Source organism: Camelina sativa, chromosome 15 (assembly GCF_030686135.1).
Source record: "Camelina sativa cultivar CO46 ecotype springtype chromosome 15, ASM3068613v1".
NCBI classification, from domain to species: domain Eukaryota; kingdom Viridiplantae; phylum Streptophyta; class Magnoliopsida; order Brassicales; family Brassicaceae; genus Camelina; species Camelina sativa.
The window spans coordinates 16,774,830-16,788,749 of record NC_141894.1 but is presented as its reverse complement, the minus strand read 5'-3'; the positions used below and the strand labels follow the sequence as shown (position 1 = coordinate 16,788,749).

The 13,920-nt window shown below is 45.6% G+C and overlaps 3 protein-coding genes across 3 annotated transcripts; 2 read left to right on the top strand and 1 right to left on the bottom strand.

Annotated features, from left to right (window-relative positions):
* Positions 1–1,135: 1,135 nt before the first annotated feature.
* On the top strand, positions 1,136–2,449 carry LOC104747069 (B3 domain-containing protein At5g24050). The gene has a single exon (XM_087486974.1). The coding sequence runs from the start codon at positions 1,294–1,296 to the stop codon at positions 2,302–2,304; it is 1,011 nt and encodes a 336-aa protein (XP_087343100.1). The 5' UTR covers positions 1,136–1,293; the 3' UTR covers positions 2,305–2,449.
* A 4,363-nt stretch (positions 2,450–6,812) lies between these two features.
* LOC147926742 (uncharacterized) lies at positions 6,813–9,410 on the top strand. Its single transcript, XM_087487188.1, has 6 exons — positions 6,813–7,722; positions 7,812–7,910; positions 7,985–8,559; positions 8,638–8,928; positions 9,015–9,110; positions 9,348–9,410. The coding sequence occupies exons 1-6, from the start codon at positions 6,813–6,815 to the stop codon at positions 9,408–9,410; spliced, it is 2,034 nt and encodes a 677-aa protein (XP_087343314.1).
* A 1,785-nt stretch (positions 9,411–11,195) lies between these two features.
* LOC104748564 (uncharacterized) lies at positions 11,196–13,920 on the bottom strand. The gene is made up of 3 exons (XM_010470180.2): positions 13,675–13,920; positions 11,727–13,557; positions 11,196–11,365 (listed from the first exon to the last, which is right to left on the bottom strand). The coding sequence occupies exons 1-3, from the start codon at positions 13,918–13,920 to the stop codon at positions 11,196–11,198; spliced, it is 2,247 nt and encodes a 748-aa protein (XP_010468482.2).

The window sequence follows — 13,920 nt, the reverse complement described above, 5'->3', positions numbered from 1 at the left end:
AATAGAAAAATAAATTTAATCTAAAAGTTGCAAAGAATGTTGAAAACATCATATATTATGAAACAAAAATACTTCTCTAAACATCCTATATTATGAAACGGAGGGAGTACTAAATAAAATATATTTACAAATGTAATATCTCAAACAAAGATTTCACCCTGTCCAACAGCATGGATTATTACCTAGTATTCCATTATTTACATATTAACGAAAAGTAAATAAACAATGGCTATAATTAGACACTAATCACAGTAATTAACCAACTAAACTCAAACGAAAGACACAAAAAACTTTATTTTGTCCTCTCCCTATATATTATACTTAAAAGTTAAAAACTCTCCACAAGTTTATATGTTACATATTGTATTTTTATAAATTAGTTATTCTCATTTTGTTTTCTTTTAAGATTCATTTCAATAATTATAATTTTTAGTTTCATTATCATCATTAATGATGGTGTTAAAGAGTTTATGAAATTTATTGTTCATAATCACTATAAGAATTAGAGGCCATGACTGGTGACATTGAAAAAGCGGATTTGAAAAGAAAAAAAAAAACCGCTTTTTTTACCAATCAACAAAAATAATAACAATTTGTGTTTATAAAAAAATAATTATGGATTTTGAGATGGTAAATTGCAGTGGACCGTTTTTTTCACACAACATCAATTTATTATCTAGCAGTTTTGTCGAAATTCGCAGTGATCAGTGGATAAAAATTTGTTTTTATATATACATTTTTAATTTAACTAAATTAGCTATATATATATAGAGGTTAGATCTCTTTTTCCAGTGGATAATATTTTCCATTACTGTTACTTATGATTAGGAAATGGTCAAAGAATGATAATTAAAAAAGAATCTAGACATTTTACTTACGTTTAAAAATAATGACAAAGAAGTCTCCTAATTCATAGTTTTTTCTTTTTACTTCTCAGTCTAAGAAACAAAAACGAAACAATGATATAGGGACTAAATCGTAATTAAAGTTAGTCATCCATATTCCTTTATTTCCATAATAACGAAAAGGAAATCAAACAGCGGCTATAATTAGTCACTAATCACAGTAATTAAATCAACTAAACTCAAACGAAAGACACAAAAACCCTAACTTTAATGAAAGCAGGATTATATAAGGCAAGAGATCGGCTCTCTCATTATCATTATTTACTCTCAGTTTCTAATCTCTCTCCAATTCCATTGTGCCTCACGTTTCTGCTCTCAGAAGAATTCTTTTTTTTTTTTCCTTTTGTTAAAAGATCTCAGAAGAACTTGAGTCTCCGATTCGATCAGAATGAAAAGTATGTATCACGACGATGTTCATCCCACGACTTCAGGGAAGAAGATGTGGTCGAATTTTTGTACGCTGGTGGATGCGGCTGTTATATTATCTGAAGAAGAAAGCCTTCAGAGAATCTTTTGTCTCTTTCCGAGAAAAACAAGATCGTCTGTGATGAAGAGAAGATACCCACAACAAATTCTAAATAGAGCTTCTACGTCTTCAACGCTCATCGATCTTAACGAGTTCCCTATTGAATATGAGACAGAAGACCCACAAAACCAACTCCCATGGCTGTCTTCTTCGTGTGTCACCGCCGCTGATTCCGAGACGAAAACCCTACGAAACCCTAGTTCTGAACTCTTACTCTTGGATTACAAAACGGCTGAGTCCGAGAAGACGGAGATGATCAAAGACTCACTAAACCCTAATTCCCCATGTTCTGATGATCTGTCTTTGTGCTTAGTACCGGGGAGCACAAGCCGCAAGAGACGTGCCGTGAAAGAGAGAAAGCGTACTGGTGGATACAAGAAAGCAAAGGTTGCTCCTTTATCCCCGACGGCGAGAGACATGCCTGAGTGGCTTGTCAAGGCTATGAGAGATATGAACGGAGCCAGAGACGCTAAACTGATCTTTGAGAAGACTCTGTTCGTGACTGATGTAAGCCCAACACAGAACCGTCTCTCAATGCCTTACAACAACTTACACCGAGACGACTTCTTGACGCCTGTGGAGTCGAGAATCATAGACGAAGACATCAACCACAATAAGAAGATTGGAGTGGGAGCGATTCTCGTGGATCAGTGGTCTAGAAAGTGGGGTGTGATGCTGAAGAGATGGGAGATGAAGAAAGATTCAGGTAAAGGAAGCTGGAATTACAATTTGATTTGTGGGTGGAACGACATCATTGAGGCTAACGGATTGAAAGAGGGCGACAACATCAGTCTTTGGTCGTTCAGGTGCTGTGGAATCCTCTGTTTTGCCATGGAACAGAGTAGCTCTTCCCTTGCTCTCTGTCTCTGCTAAGTGTCTTGTGTCTGTTGAGGTTTTGTAATTTCTTAGAACTAGGGTGTTACTAGGGTTGTGATCTTATTAGTAGCTTGTTCCTTCTATTGTATCAGATTATGAACTTTGAAATTTTGACATGAATCTGGTTATTTGTTTGGTCTTACTTTAGTTACTGCGCTATTACCTTTTCTTGTATTATATCCCAAAGTCTATGTGTGGTGAAATTGATCCAATCCTGCAAGTGTTTTGGTTCATTATATTCATCGGAAATGATCAAATCAGTAACAAAATTTGTTGACAGGTCAGGTTTTTGCTACAATTTCCTTCAGGCATTTGAATAAAGTATTCTCAACCTTGATCGCAAACACAACTGCAGTAGCAGATGATGGTAAATTAAACCATGTTTTTAATACAACACATTCCTGCTCTGAGACAAATAAAGAGCCTAGAAACAGCGTTGGAATGCATAGTTCCTTCCTTCGGCACCCTTGCCTAGGTTCTGGAATGTATCATGGCAGGAGTAGTTTGGCCATAAGTTTGTACATAAAACTTTACAGATATCAAAGTTTAAATGTACTGATAAATATCTTCTACCTGAGTTAGAGTTATTCAACAATTAGAAACCAAGTCTAGTTTCAAGTCGGCAATACATGTTTGTGTTGTCTTGTTAACTAAACAGGCTAGTTCAAAACAATGATTAATGAATAGAAAAAGAGATGAAACAAGGTGCTGTAAAGATATGACTAGTATAAGAGTATAAGTAATATCCTCCTTTTCTGTTGCATCCTGCAAACAAACACTGTAACTTAATTACAGGATCTGAACCGAACATGTACCATAAGAGAACACAACTCCAAGATCCGTTTCTTTGAAATATCCATCTTCTCCGACCACGAAACATGTCTTGTAGCCAGCCTCGTCACAGTATCTGACACCAACCACAGCTACTTTCTTCTCCTTATCAGTGAAGAAACTCTCAACTTTAAAATCATCAGATTGAAAGAACTACTCATAAGTTGAATATCAACTTAAAGAATTTGCTCCACCAAAATGCATTGGGCTCAATCTTAGTTGTAATCCATATGATCTATCTCAGATGTAGCTGCCGCAAGCTACTTTAATCTAACACAACACGGGATAAAGTCATGTACTTAGTACTTACTACTTAGTTACTTACTATCAAAATCAAAGGGCAGACGTGGTCCAAAAGTCTCTGTTGTAAAATCAAACAGAGTAAAAAATCTCTTGTCCTCCTGTTTTATGAGAAACAAAGTAACATGCCTCTTTGAGAACCCAATATACAACAACTGTTACAAGTGACATTCCTCCACGAATTAGACTTAAAATCTTATATAATATTTTTTTTTTTTTTACATTTGGCATTCTTAATAGCCAGTGTCAACTTCTTTTCTCTTATCTATTATCCATGTTTTTAGCTATCCAATTCACATTAATTTACTACATTTTATTTACTATTATTCACATAATTTAGTTAATCAATTTTCCATCTCTTTATTTCTCAGTAGTATTTTTCATTCTTCTAATTTTGAATTGTCTATCTTAAATTTTATAAATTAAAGTGGGTTTTGATATTGTAAACTTGAACATTAAGTTGATATTTAGTAGAGAGACAATTTGCTAATACAATAGCACTTCTAAAATGATAATTTTATTATTATTATCTATGTTCGTTGTTTTAAACAAAAGATATCTTACCTTACAGATTTACTTTTGCGTTTTTTTTTTGTTGGAAAAGGTCATTGAAAACACTGTTTGAGTGTAAAATAAACTATCCATTTATTAAAATGTTAAGTAAATTATAAAAATAATTTAATTATATAAATAATATGTTACTTCGAACAACAAAAATACCACAAGTTTTACCAACTCGTTTGTGTTCAGATGTGCATGGTAATTTATAGGTAGGTGTTGTTGGAATCAGATGTCCTCCCATGTTGTTGATGTATGAAATCGGCGATGTAAATAATACGAATATTTAAGTGGGGATAAATCGGAACTGGTCCTTTTATTTAACGTAGAATTCAAGAAGGGTTTATAGAAAATGACAATTAAAGAGCTAACGCAATTAATCCGAAAATAATAGCTGTTCTCTCTCTAATTGCCCAAAAAGTGGATCCCCTTTTCTGACAATGATGTCAGGTATTTATAGTGCGACCTTGACCTAGGGTTTCTTCTATCTCCTAGTAAAATTACGATTTTGCCCCTGCGGCCTATTGGGTCAAATCCAAGGCTTCTGGCCCAAATCTTCTTGAAATCTTCTACTTGGGCTTCTATAAATGTTGGGGGCAAAACCCATATCCAACAATAGCCCCCCCTAGTCCGATGTGCGATGGCTTGCTTGAGCCCGTCGGATCCGACTATGTGTCTTCAGGTCCGTCTTGCGGGAAGGACAGAAGATTTCGAGAGTTTTGTCGCCTTCCGGAGGGTTCCGGGATGAATAGTGTGTTGCACACTTTTTCGAGGTATCCGGGAGATTCCGGGATAAACAGTGCGTCGGGCACGCTTTTCGAGGTATCCGGGAGATTCCGGGATGAATAGTGCGTCGGGCACGTTTTTCAAGGTCCGTTGGGCTTTTTACGGGAGTTTTGTGTATTCTGCACGTTTCCTGAGGCGCGGAAAGTAGAGACAGCTTAAAATCTAAGGTTTTCTCGGTCAACGTGCTGGTCCCCCCATATATATATGTCTTTGACCTAGTCTTTACTCATTATTCTTCTTCTCTCCAAAAGGTAAAATTCTTTCTATCTCTCTCCCTTATCTCCTTGCTTTAGATTTTTTTTTTGGCTCTTTGCCACCATCGACCATGGTCTCGGTGCCGACCGCGCCGTGCTGCTAGCCTGCCGTTTTGCCGCCGCCAGATCCGGTCCCATGCCGTGCTGCTAGCCCGCCGTTTTGCCGCCGCCAGATCCGGTCAGTTTGCTTCGCCGATGTTGAGTTCCCGCCGCCGGATCCAGCTTCCTCTCGTCAAGACCGTCCGTTGCCGTGTGCCGCCGCTGTATCTCGTCGCGTTCGCCGTCCAGGTCGGGACCGTGAGGCGTCCTGACCTCGCGCCGCCGTGCCTCGCCCACAGATCGGGACCGTGAGGCGTCCTGATCTCGCGCCTTTGTGCCTCGCCCACAGATCGGGACCGTGAGGCGTCCTGATCTCGTGCGTCGCCCTGCCTCGTCGTTCAGTCAGCCTCCCTTGCGCCGTGAGTCCTGAAGCTGCGCACGGTTCATTGAAGTGGAGGTCTTGCGGCATGCTGGCCCATGGAGCTAGAGCGGTGGTGTTCCTGCGAGGTGAGTGTTGTGGGACCATGTTACCGAGATGGCGCAACTGATTTGGTATGGTGGCGAGCTTCTAGCGCCTTGGTTCTTTGTTTGAGGTCAGGGTTTGGAGACATTTCAGACTCTTGGTGGCGGGGTTGAGATTCGTGGGTGCGAGATTGCTGTTTTGGTGGCGAGACCGAGGCCACGATGAACTTGAATCCGCATGCTCGAGTTGGGTTCGAGGCGAGATGGCGTAGTGAGGATGATGCCGTGAGATGGCATGATGGTCGTGTGATGATGCGGCAAGATGGCATGTTGGCGTGATGAGGATTGATCCGTACGTTGGCGCGCTCAAGAGGTTTGCGTATGAAACTGGCGAGCTCGATTTAGTGAGATGGAGACGGACGGGCTGGAGTTTAGCGTTATAGTGGAGCTCGCAGGATGCTAATGTGCGTGTTCGACGAAGTGGTGAGATGAGACTTTTGGTGGAGAGTTCATCTGAGTTCCCGCAAGATGTGCGAAACGAGTTCCGTACAAGGCTGGCGAGCTGGAGATTCCAACAGTGAAGAGGTTCGAGGCGCTGGAGCGTGCTCTCTGGATGATTTGCCGAGATCGTGTCATGCAAGACTGAAGTTGGCAAGCTCACGCGAGGGATACGGGACCGAGATTGGTGAGCTCGTGTGAGGGTGAAATGGCGAGGTCGAGATTTGGGCGAACTGGGTTTATGTTTGCGAGATAGCTGTGTACGCGGAGTCCTATCGGAAGTGGCGAGATGGCTTGACAAGATTGATGAGCTTGAGTGGCGAGCTCAATTGTGCTCGCGAGATAGTGTGCCGAGCTGGATGCTTATTCGATTGGTGTGACCGAGAGAGTTATGTACGAGATTGCGGCGAGCTTGGCTTAACGAGATCAAGTTTAAAGTGATGGTGAAGCTCTACACTTCTTCGTACGGAAACATTGGGAAGTTTGAACTTTCTGCGTATGGGGCCTTGGTGAGTCCAAACTTCTTTCTGCGTATGCGTTGGGCGAGCTTGAATTGGTGAGATCGTATTGCCTAGAGTGACATGTTGAAGTGGTTCGTAGTGGTTCGTATCCAAAGCATGGCGGGCTCGAGACTTCGTTGGCGAGGTGACGAGGTGGCGCAGTACAATTCGCGAGAAGTCGTAATTTGGTTGTGACTGAACAACTTGGCGTTCCTGACTCGGTTTTATCGCTCCAGTACTGACCGATTGCTTGGTTGGTTTTGCAAGGTCTCGCGCAATGGCTTCAAGAGACAATTTCTTCAATGATGTTTCGGAGGAGCTTGGAGACAATCAGTATCGTGCGTTTGAGAGAGGTGTCGACGAAGCTGGACCGAGCTGTCCATCCTGGTGGGAGCCGTCAGAAGGAGGACGCGTCGTGACAGATCTCGCGGATTTGACGGAAGAAGATGTTCGTGAGCTCGAAGTAATGTTCCCTACGGATAACCAAGGCCTTAGCCTAGTTCCCCTTCATCCAGGTCGCGGGAAGGTTCTCCCATACGAGAAGTGCGCTGGATCGGAGGGCGGCTCTAGATCACTGGTCGCCGGCCTCGCCGCTAGAGACGGGACTTCAAGACGTTGCAGAGATCGTGCCAGAGAAGCTAGACCAGTCCCACGGACAGGTGACGGCGAATGCTTCTCTTATGACGGGCCGACTCTTTGTGACAGTAAGTCCATAGCTCGCTTGTTCGACATCCTTCAAATGCCGCACAACTTGCAGCTTGCGCTGCCGAGCATCGACGAGCGTCCGTGGAGCTGTCCCAAGGGTTACCTTTGCGTATACGAAGATTTCTTCACCGAGTGCAGCCTTTGGTTTCCGATCCCGGAGTTCCTAACAAGCTATTGTGCGAGACGGGAGATCGCGCTCTCGCAGCTGTCAATTTCTTCTATTCGGAACGCGGTGGGACTTGCAATAACTTGTCGGTCGAAGATAATTCCGATCAGCTGTGACCTCTTCGAGCTTGTTACGCAGTTCACACATGACCGTACGGGACTCTGCACTGCTCGCTGTATGCCGGGTCTCACAATTACTCGCGGCCAGAAAAGTAACATCCATGGCTGGAGGAGACGATTCTTCTTCGTGGAAATAAACAAGATTTCAGTTGAAGATCCGTCCACGGCTTTTCCTCATGCTTGGAACCTGACTCCCGGTAGCCGCGGTTGGGTTGGGTCTGTATTCCATGATTTTCGATTCTGTTTACTGACCGTTTTCGTTTTGTATTCGCTGGCAATCCTCCAGCTTTTGCAGCGTGTGACTTCGGCGTCGTTGATAGAGCTTCTTCTTTTATTCAGGGTGCAACTTTGCGGTGGCCAGAAGTTCTTTCAAATTTCAAGACTTGTAAGCTTTGTTTGCCTGTTTTCACCGTTGTGATGTACTTTCTTTTGTGTCTAAGGCGTCTTTTTGTCTTGCAGGTTCACGGACCGGATTGCAAATGGGAGACTGTGAGATGTCGTGCTATGCTGATCTGTTGGATGCCGAGGATGCGCCTGCCGTTGCTCCTGAGGTTGTTGCGCCGAATGCAGAGGCCGGCGTAGAGATCGTTGTTGTGGAGCGCGAGGAGGGCGAGGTGCATGTTCCTGAGGGTGAACCTGATTGCAGGTCTCGTTCTGCCGATGTTGCTGCGGCTCGTGCTGCGAAGAAGCCTTCTTCGGGACCTCGTAGGAGCACTTCAGCAGCTGGAGGTGGTCATTCCCGGAAGAGATCATCACGCTCGAGTCCTCACGGTGACGCTGGAGGAAGTTCTAGGCGGCCTCATCATGCGGAGGATGATCGCGGGAGAGTTGACCACTATGCGGAGGATGGTGGCGCGAGGGTTGACTACTCTTTTTCCTTTCGCTACGACGTGAATGACCAGGCGATTACTGGCGATTCGCGAGCTTGTGCCGAACTTGCTAGCAAGATTCACGGTGATTTTGTCCCGCTTCCTGCTCCTGGCGATTTGGCTTGTCCAAACACGTACGAGGAGGCCGTTCGTCGACAGTTTCAGGTTTGGATACAATCCTTCAGCTTGCCGTAATATAAATTTTACTTAGTTGTAATCGGATCACTTTGCTTGTTTCCCTAGGCGATGAGCTGGATGAATCATCTCACTGGCGACTACGAGGCCAAGGTGCGCACTGCTAGGAGGGAGGCTGCGGTTGCTCAGGATGCGTTTGTTCAGGCTGATCGGTCGAGCGAAGAAAACGCAGCGATGGTCAAGGAGCTCACAGCTTCACTCAAGCAATCTCAGCGCAAGCTCACCTCCGAGTCTGAGCGACTCAGGAAGGCAATGGACGAGCGCGGGGAGGAGGAGCGCGCCAAGGCTGCTGTCGTGATTAGGGCGCGCGAGGAGCGCATCGATCGTTTACGGACGCACGTGATTGCAACACGCGAAAAACAGCCACATTTACTCACTCTTAGCCAAGTGACCGGAACTAAGCAGTGTCTTGAGAGGTTGATCAGGAGTTCTGGGCGAAGTCGGATGGGGTTGTGGTGCCGCCGCTTCATGATGATGATCTCGAGCCGTTCCCTGGAGCTATTGGTGGAGGCGCTAATGCCGTAAATGAGTGATGTCCTCGTATTATTGCATGTTGTCATTGCTTTTATGTTTCTCTTGTTATTTCGCACTTAGTTGCTGATTGCTTTTGTACTTTGCCTTTGGATATTTGCAAACTCGTTTGCTCTTTCTTTATAAATTTGGCTATTTGCCTTATTGCATGGATGTTGAACATTGCCAAATTTGTTTTCTCCATAGTGATGAAGTTGCTTTCGTTTTATTTTTTTTTATCGTTGCAGGGCATATTTTGCGGTGCAGGACGTCTCCTGGCTTATCCTGGATATGTTATTCCCCGTAAGTAGACAAGACGGACTTGTCGTACTAGTTAGGTGCGTTCAGTCGTGACCGGCTTACCCTGTGGGTGCTGCGGGAATCGCGAGAGTGCGTGAGTCGGGGTCTTCGGCTTATTCACTCTGCGCCCTGCTAGCTTTGCGAGTCTGGGCTCGGCTTATAAGTCCTTACCAAAGTAAGGACATGGATTATTTCACCACGGCACCCATGCGGAGCGCTTGCGAGTATGGACTCGGCTTTTATTCTTTACCGAAGTAAAGTATGGATTATTTCACCATTACATTCGTGCGGAACGTAGAACTGTGCACCTGGCCAGGGCGTCAGCGTAGAAAATGAAGGATTTGCTCGAAAATTTTATTTTTTTATTAAAGTTATAGTTGGACCTCGAAAAAGGCTGCCTACGTACCCTTGAGAGGGATCAAACCATTCGTAGTTCGTATTACGTAAGAATGCTCGGTGAAGAGCTGGTTTATTTTTTTTTTTTTTTTTTTTTTTTTTTTTTTTTTTTTTTAATAAACATGCTCCAAATTGATAACTAATGGTAGTAGCGCTTGAGGTTGGCGGAATTCCAGGATCGCGGGACTGGCGTGCCATCCATTTCGAGTAGCTGATGGACTCCTGGCTTGACAATCTTCGAGACTAAGTATGGACCCTCCCAATGTGCGCCGTGCTTTCCAGCTTTCTTCTCGGCAGTGATTTCGTAGACTTTGTGGAGGACGAGATCACCCTCGGCAAAGTAACGAGACTTGACTTTTTTGTTGTAGAATTTTGCCGCTGCTTGCTGGTAGTTCTGGATGCGTAATAGTGCCTGGTCGCGCTCTTCTTCGAGGAAAAGTAGTCTGTCGCACAACATCTTGTTGTTCAACTCCGGATCGTGGACTAGCATAGAGCGTCGAAGCGTCGGGATCCCGACTTCTGCTGGTGCAAGAGCCTCCATGCCGTATGCGAGCGAGAATGGTGTTCGCCCTGTGGATGTCCGTGGTGAGGTTCGGTGAGACCATAGGACGTCGTCGAGCTCATCTGCCCAGAGTCCCTTCTTTTCGTCGAGGCGTTTTTTTTATGCCAGCGAGAATTGTCTTGTTGGTGGCCTTTGCTTGTCCGTTACCCTGCGGATATCTTGGAGTTGATTTGCTAAGGCGTATACGCTAGCCAGCGCAGAAACCTTCGAACTGGAGTGAGATGAATTGGGGCCGGTTGTCGCAAACGATTTTGTATGGGAGTCCATGCCTGCATATGATTTTTTTCTAGACGAAATTCTGAACTTTGTTGGCTTCGAGAGAGGCGTACGACTCTGCTTCCACCCACTTAGTGAAATAGTCCGTCATAATTAGGAGGTACTTCTTTTGGCGAGATGGTGTTAGCGGACCGACAATATCCATCGCCCATCGCATAAATGGATAGGGTGGTGACGTTGTGCGCAAGAGTTCGGTCGGAGAATGGATGAAGGGTGCATGACGCTGACATTTTTCGTACTTGCTTGCGAATGCAGTACAATCGGCGACCACTGTCGGCCAGAAATGGCCGTTGCAGCGAATTCGAAGTGCCAATGCATCGCGCTCTTCTTCGAGGAAAAGTAGTCTGTCGCACAACATCTTGTTGTTCAACTCCGGATCGTGGACTAGCATAGAGCGTCGAAGCGTCGGGATCCCGACTTCTGCTGGTGCAAGAGCCTCCATGTCGTATGCGAGCGAGAATGGTGTTCGCCCTGTGGATGTCCGTGGTGAGGTTCGGTGAGACCATAGGACGCCGTCGAGCTCATCTGCCCAGAGTCCCTTCTTTTCGTCGAGGCGTTTTTTTTATGCCAGCGAGAATTGTCTTGTTGGTGGCCTTTGCTTGTCCGTTACCCTGCGGATATCTTGGAGTTGATTTGCTAAGGCGTATACGCCAGCCAGCGCAGAAACCTTCGAACTGGAGTGAGATGAATTGGGGCCGGTTGTCGCAAACGATTTTGTATGGGAGTCCATGCCTGCATATGATTTTTTTCCAGACGAAATTCTGAACTTTGTTGGCTTCGAGAGAGGCGTACGACTCTGCTTCCACCCACTTAGTGAAATAGTCCGTCATAATTAGGAGGTACTTCTTTTGGCGAGATGGTGTTAGCGGACCGACAATATCCATCGCCCATCGCATAAATGGATAGGGTGGTGACGTTGTGCGCAAGAGTTCGGTCGGAGAATGGATGAAGGGTGCATGACGCTGACATTTTTCGTACTTGCTTGCGAATGCAGTACAATCGGCGACCATTGTCGGCCAGAAATGGCCGTTGCAGCGAATTCGAAGTGCCAATGCTCGCCCCCCCCCCCCCCCCCGCCCCCCCAAGTGGTTACCTCCAGCGCCTTCATGGACTTCTCGCATGATGACGTTGACGTCTTTTGTATTTACGCAGATGAGACGTGCGCCATTTGCCACCCAACGAAACAAGCTTCCATCCAACATCGTGTAGTGCGTGCTCTTGACGTGAAGTCGTCTTGCTTCCCACTTGTCTTTCGGCATAATTCCGTCCGCGATAAATGCTATAATCTCCGTTTGCCAGTCGTCTCGCGAGGAGGTAGCGGGTGCTGGCACGGGGATAGCTGGAGGTGCTGGGGTTGGAATGGGCGTGGTGGAAGTGCTTGCGTTTGTGGCCGTTAAGGCTGATCTCGTGACTGTCAAGATGATTGCCGAGCTAGCACTCGGGTTTGCTGATGCTTCTGTTGAAAGTGCGGCTTCAATGAGTTCGACGTCAATACTTGGTTGATCAATGCTTTCCACCGGAATTACTCGGTGGAGGTCTAGGTCCGATGTAGAGGCTAGCGTTGCAAGTGCGTCTGCGGGAGCATTGTCGCTGCGTGGAATCTTGATGAGCTCAAAGAACTCGAACTGTTGTGAGAGGTCGCGGACGACTTTCAGATAAGCATCCATGCGTGCGTGTCTTGTTGCATAGTCCCCACTGAATTGGTGCGTGACCAGCTGTGAATCGTAGTAGGCTTGTATCTTTTTCACTCCGATTCCATGTGTGAGACGTAATCCAGCGATTAGCGCTTCATACTCAGCATCGTTGTTTCTGGCAGTGAAAGCAAGGCGGAATGACTGCTCCAAGATTTCACCTGTTGGCGAGGTTAGATGTACGCCTGCTCCTGAGCCCATTTTTGATGAAGCACCGTCAACGTGAAGAGACCATATCTCGGGTGGAGGGGTGTCGGCTTCGAGTTCAGGAGAGAGCTCTACGAGAAAGTCCGCGAGAACCTGTGATTTAGCGCATGTGCGATTCTTGTACTCGATGTCGTACTCGCTTAATTCAACTGCCCACTTCGCAAGGCGCCCTGACTGACTTGGGCTGTGAAGGATTGTTCTGAGCGGCTGGTTGGTCAGGACCTCGATGGTATGAGATTGGAAGTAAGGGTGAAGCTTGCAAGCTGATATTACCACTGCGTATGCAAGCTTCTCAAGAGTCAGGTACCGAAGTTCTGCACCATCGAGAGTTTTGCTCACATAGAAGATTCGATGTTGCTCTCCACGATCTTCTCTGACAAGCACACCACTGACGGCTGAACAGGAGATGGCGATGTAGAGATACAAAGTTTCTCCTTGCTCGGGTTTAGCCAGGACTGGCGGGGATGACAAGTAATCCTTCAACTGTGTGAATGCTAGCTCGCATTTCTCATCCCATTCAAAACGTTTGTTGCCGCGAAGAAGTTGATAAAATGGCAAACACTTATCTGTCGAGCGAGAGATGAAACGGTTAAGTGCAGCAATGCGTCCAGTTAGACGCTGAACCTCGCGTGTATTCCTTGGAGAAGGGAGGTTGATGATTGCCGAGATCTGTTTTGGATTTGCTTCTATGCCGCGCTTCGTAACGAGGTATCCCAAAAACTCTCCGGAAGTGACCCCAAATGTGTATTTTGCCGGATTCAGCTTCATGCTGTACTTGTTGAGTATCTCGAAACATTGCTTCAGGTGTGCAACGTGATCTGCGGCTTGAGCTGATTTGACGAGCATATCGTCAATATAGACTTCCATTGTTCTTCCGAGTTGACTTGCAAACATGCGGTTCACCAGTCCCTGATATGTTGCTCCAGCAGTCTTCTCACGGTCGTCTTTGTGCATCATTATCTGATTGTAACCCGAGAACGCATCCATGAAAGACAACAATTCGTTTCCAGCTGTGGCTTCGACGAGCTGATCAATACGAAGAAGAGGAAAACTGTCTTTTGGACAAGCTTTGTTGATGTCTGTGAAGTCGACGCAGACTCTCCATATTCCATTCTACTTTTTAACGACGACGGGATTACTCACCCAATCTGGATAACGCACTTCAGTAATTGATCCCGCATCAAGTAGCTTTTGTACCTCATCATTGACTGCGGTTGTGCGTTCTGCTCTAAGCTTTCGACGCTTTTGCTTGACGGGCTTGTAAGTCGGGTCAACGTTGAGCTCGTGGCTTGTAATGCTTGGATCGATCCCGGTCATGTGATCTATAGTCCATGCAAATGTGGTTGCGTTCTTGCGTAAGAACTGGACGAGCTCGTCTCTTAGAGCCAT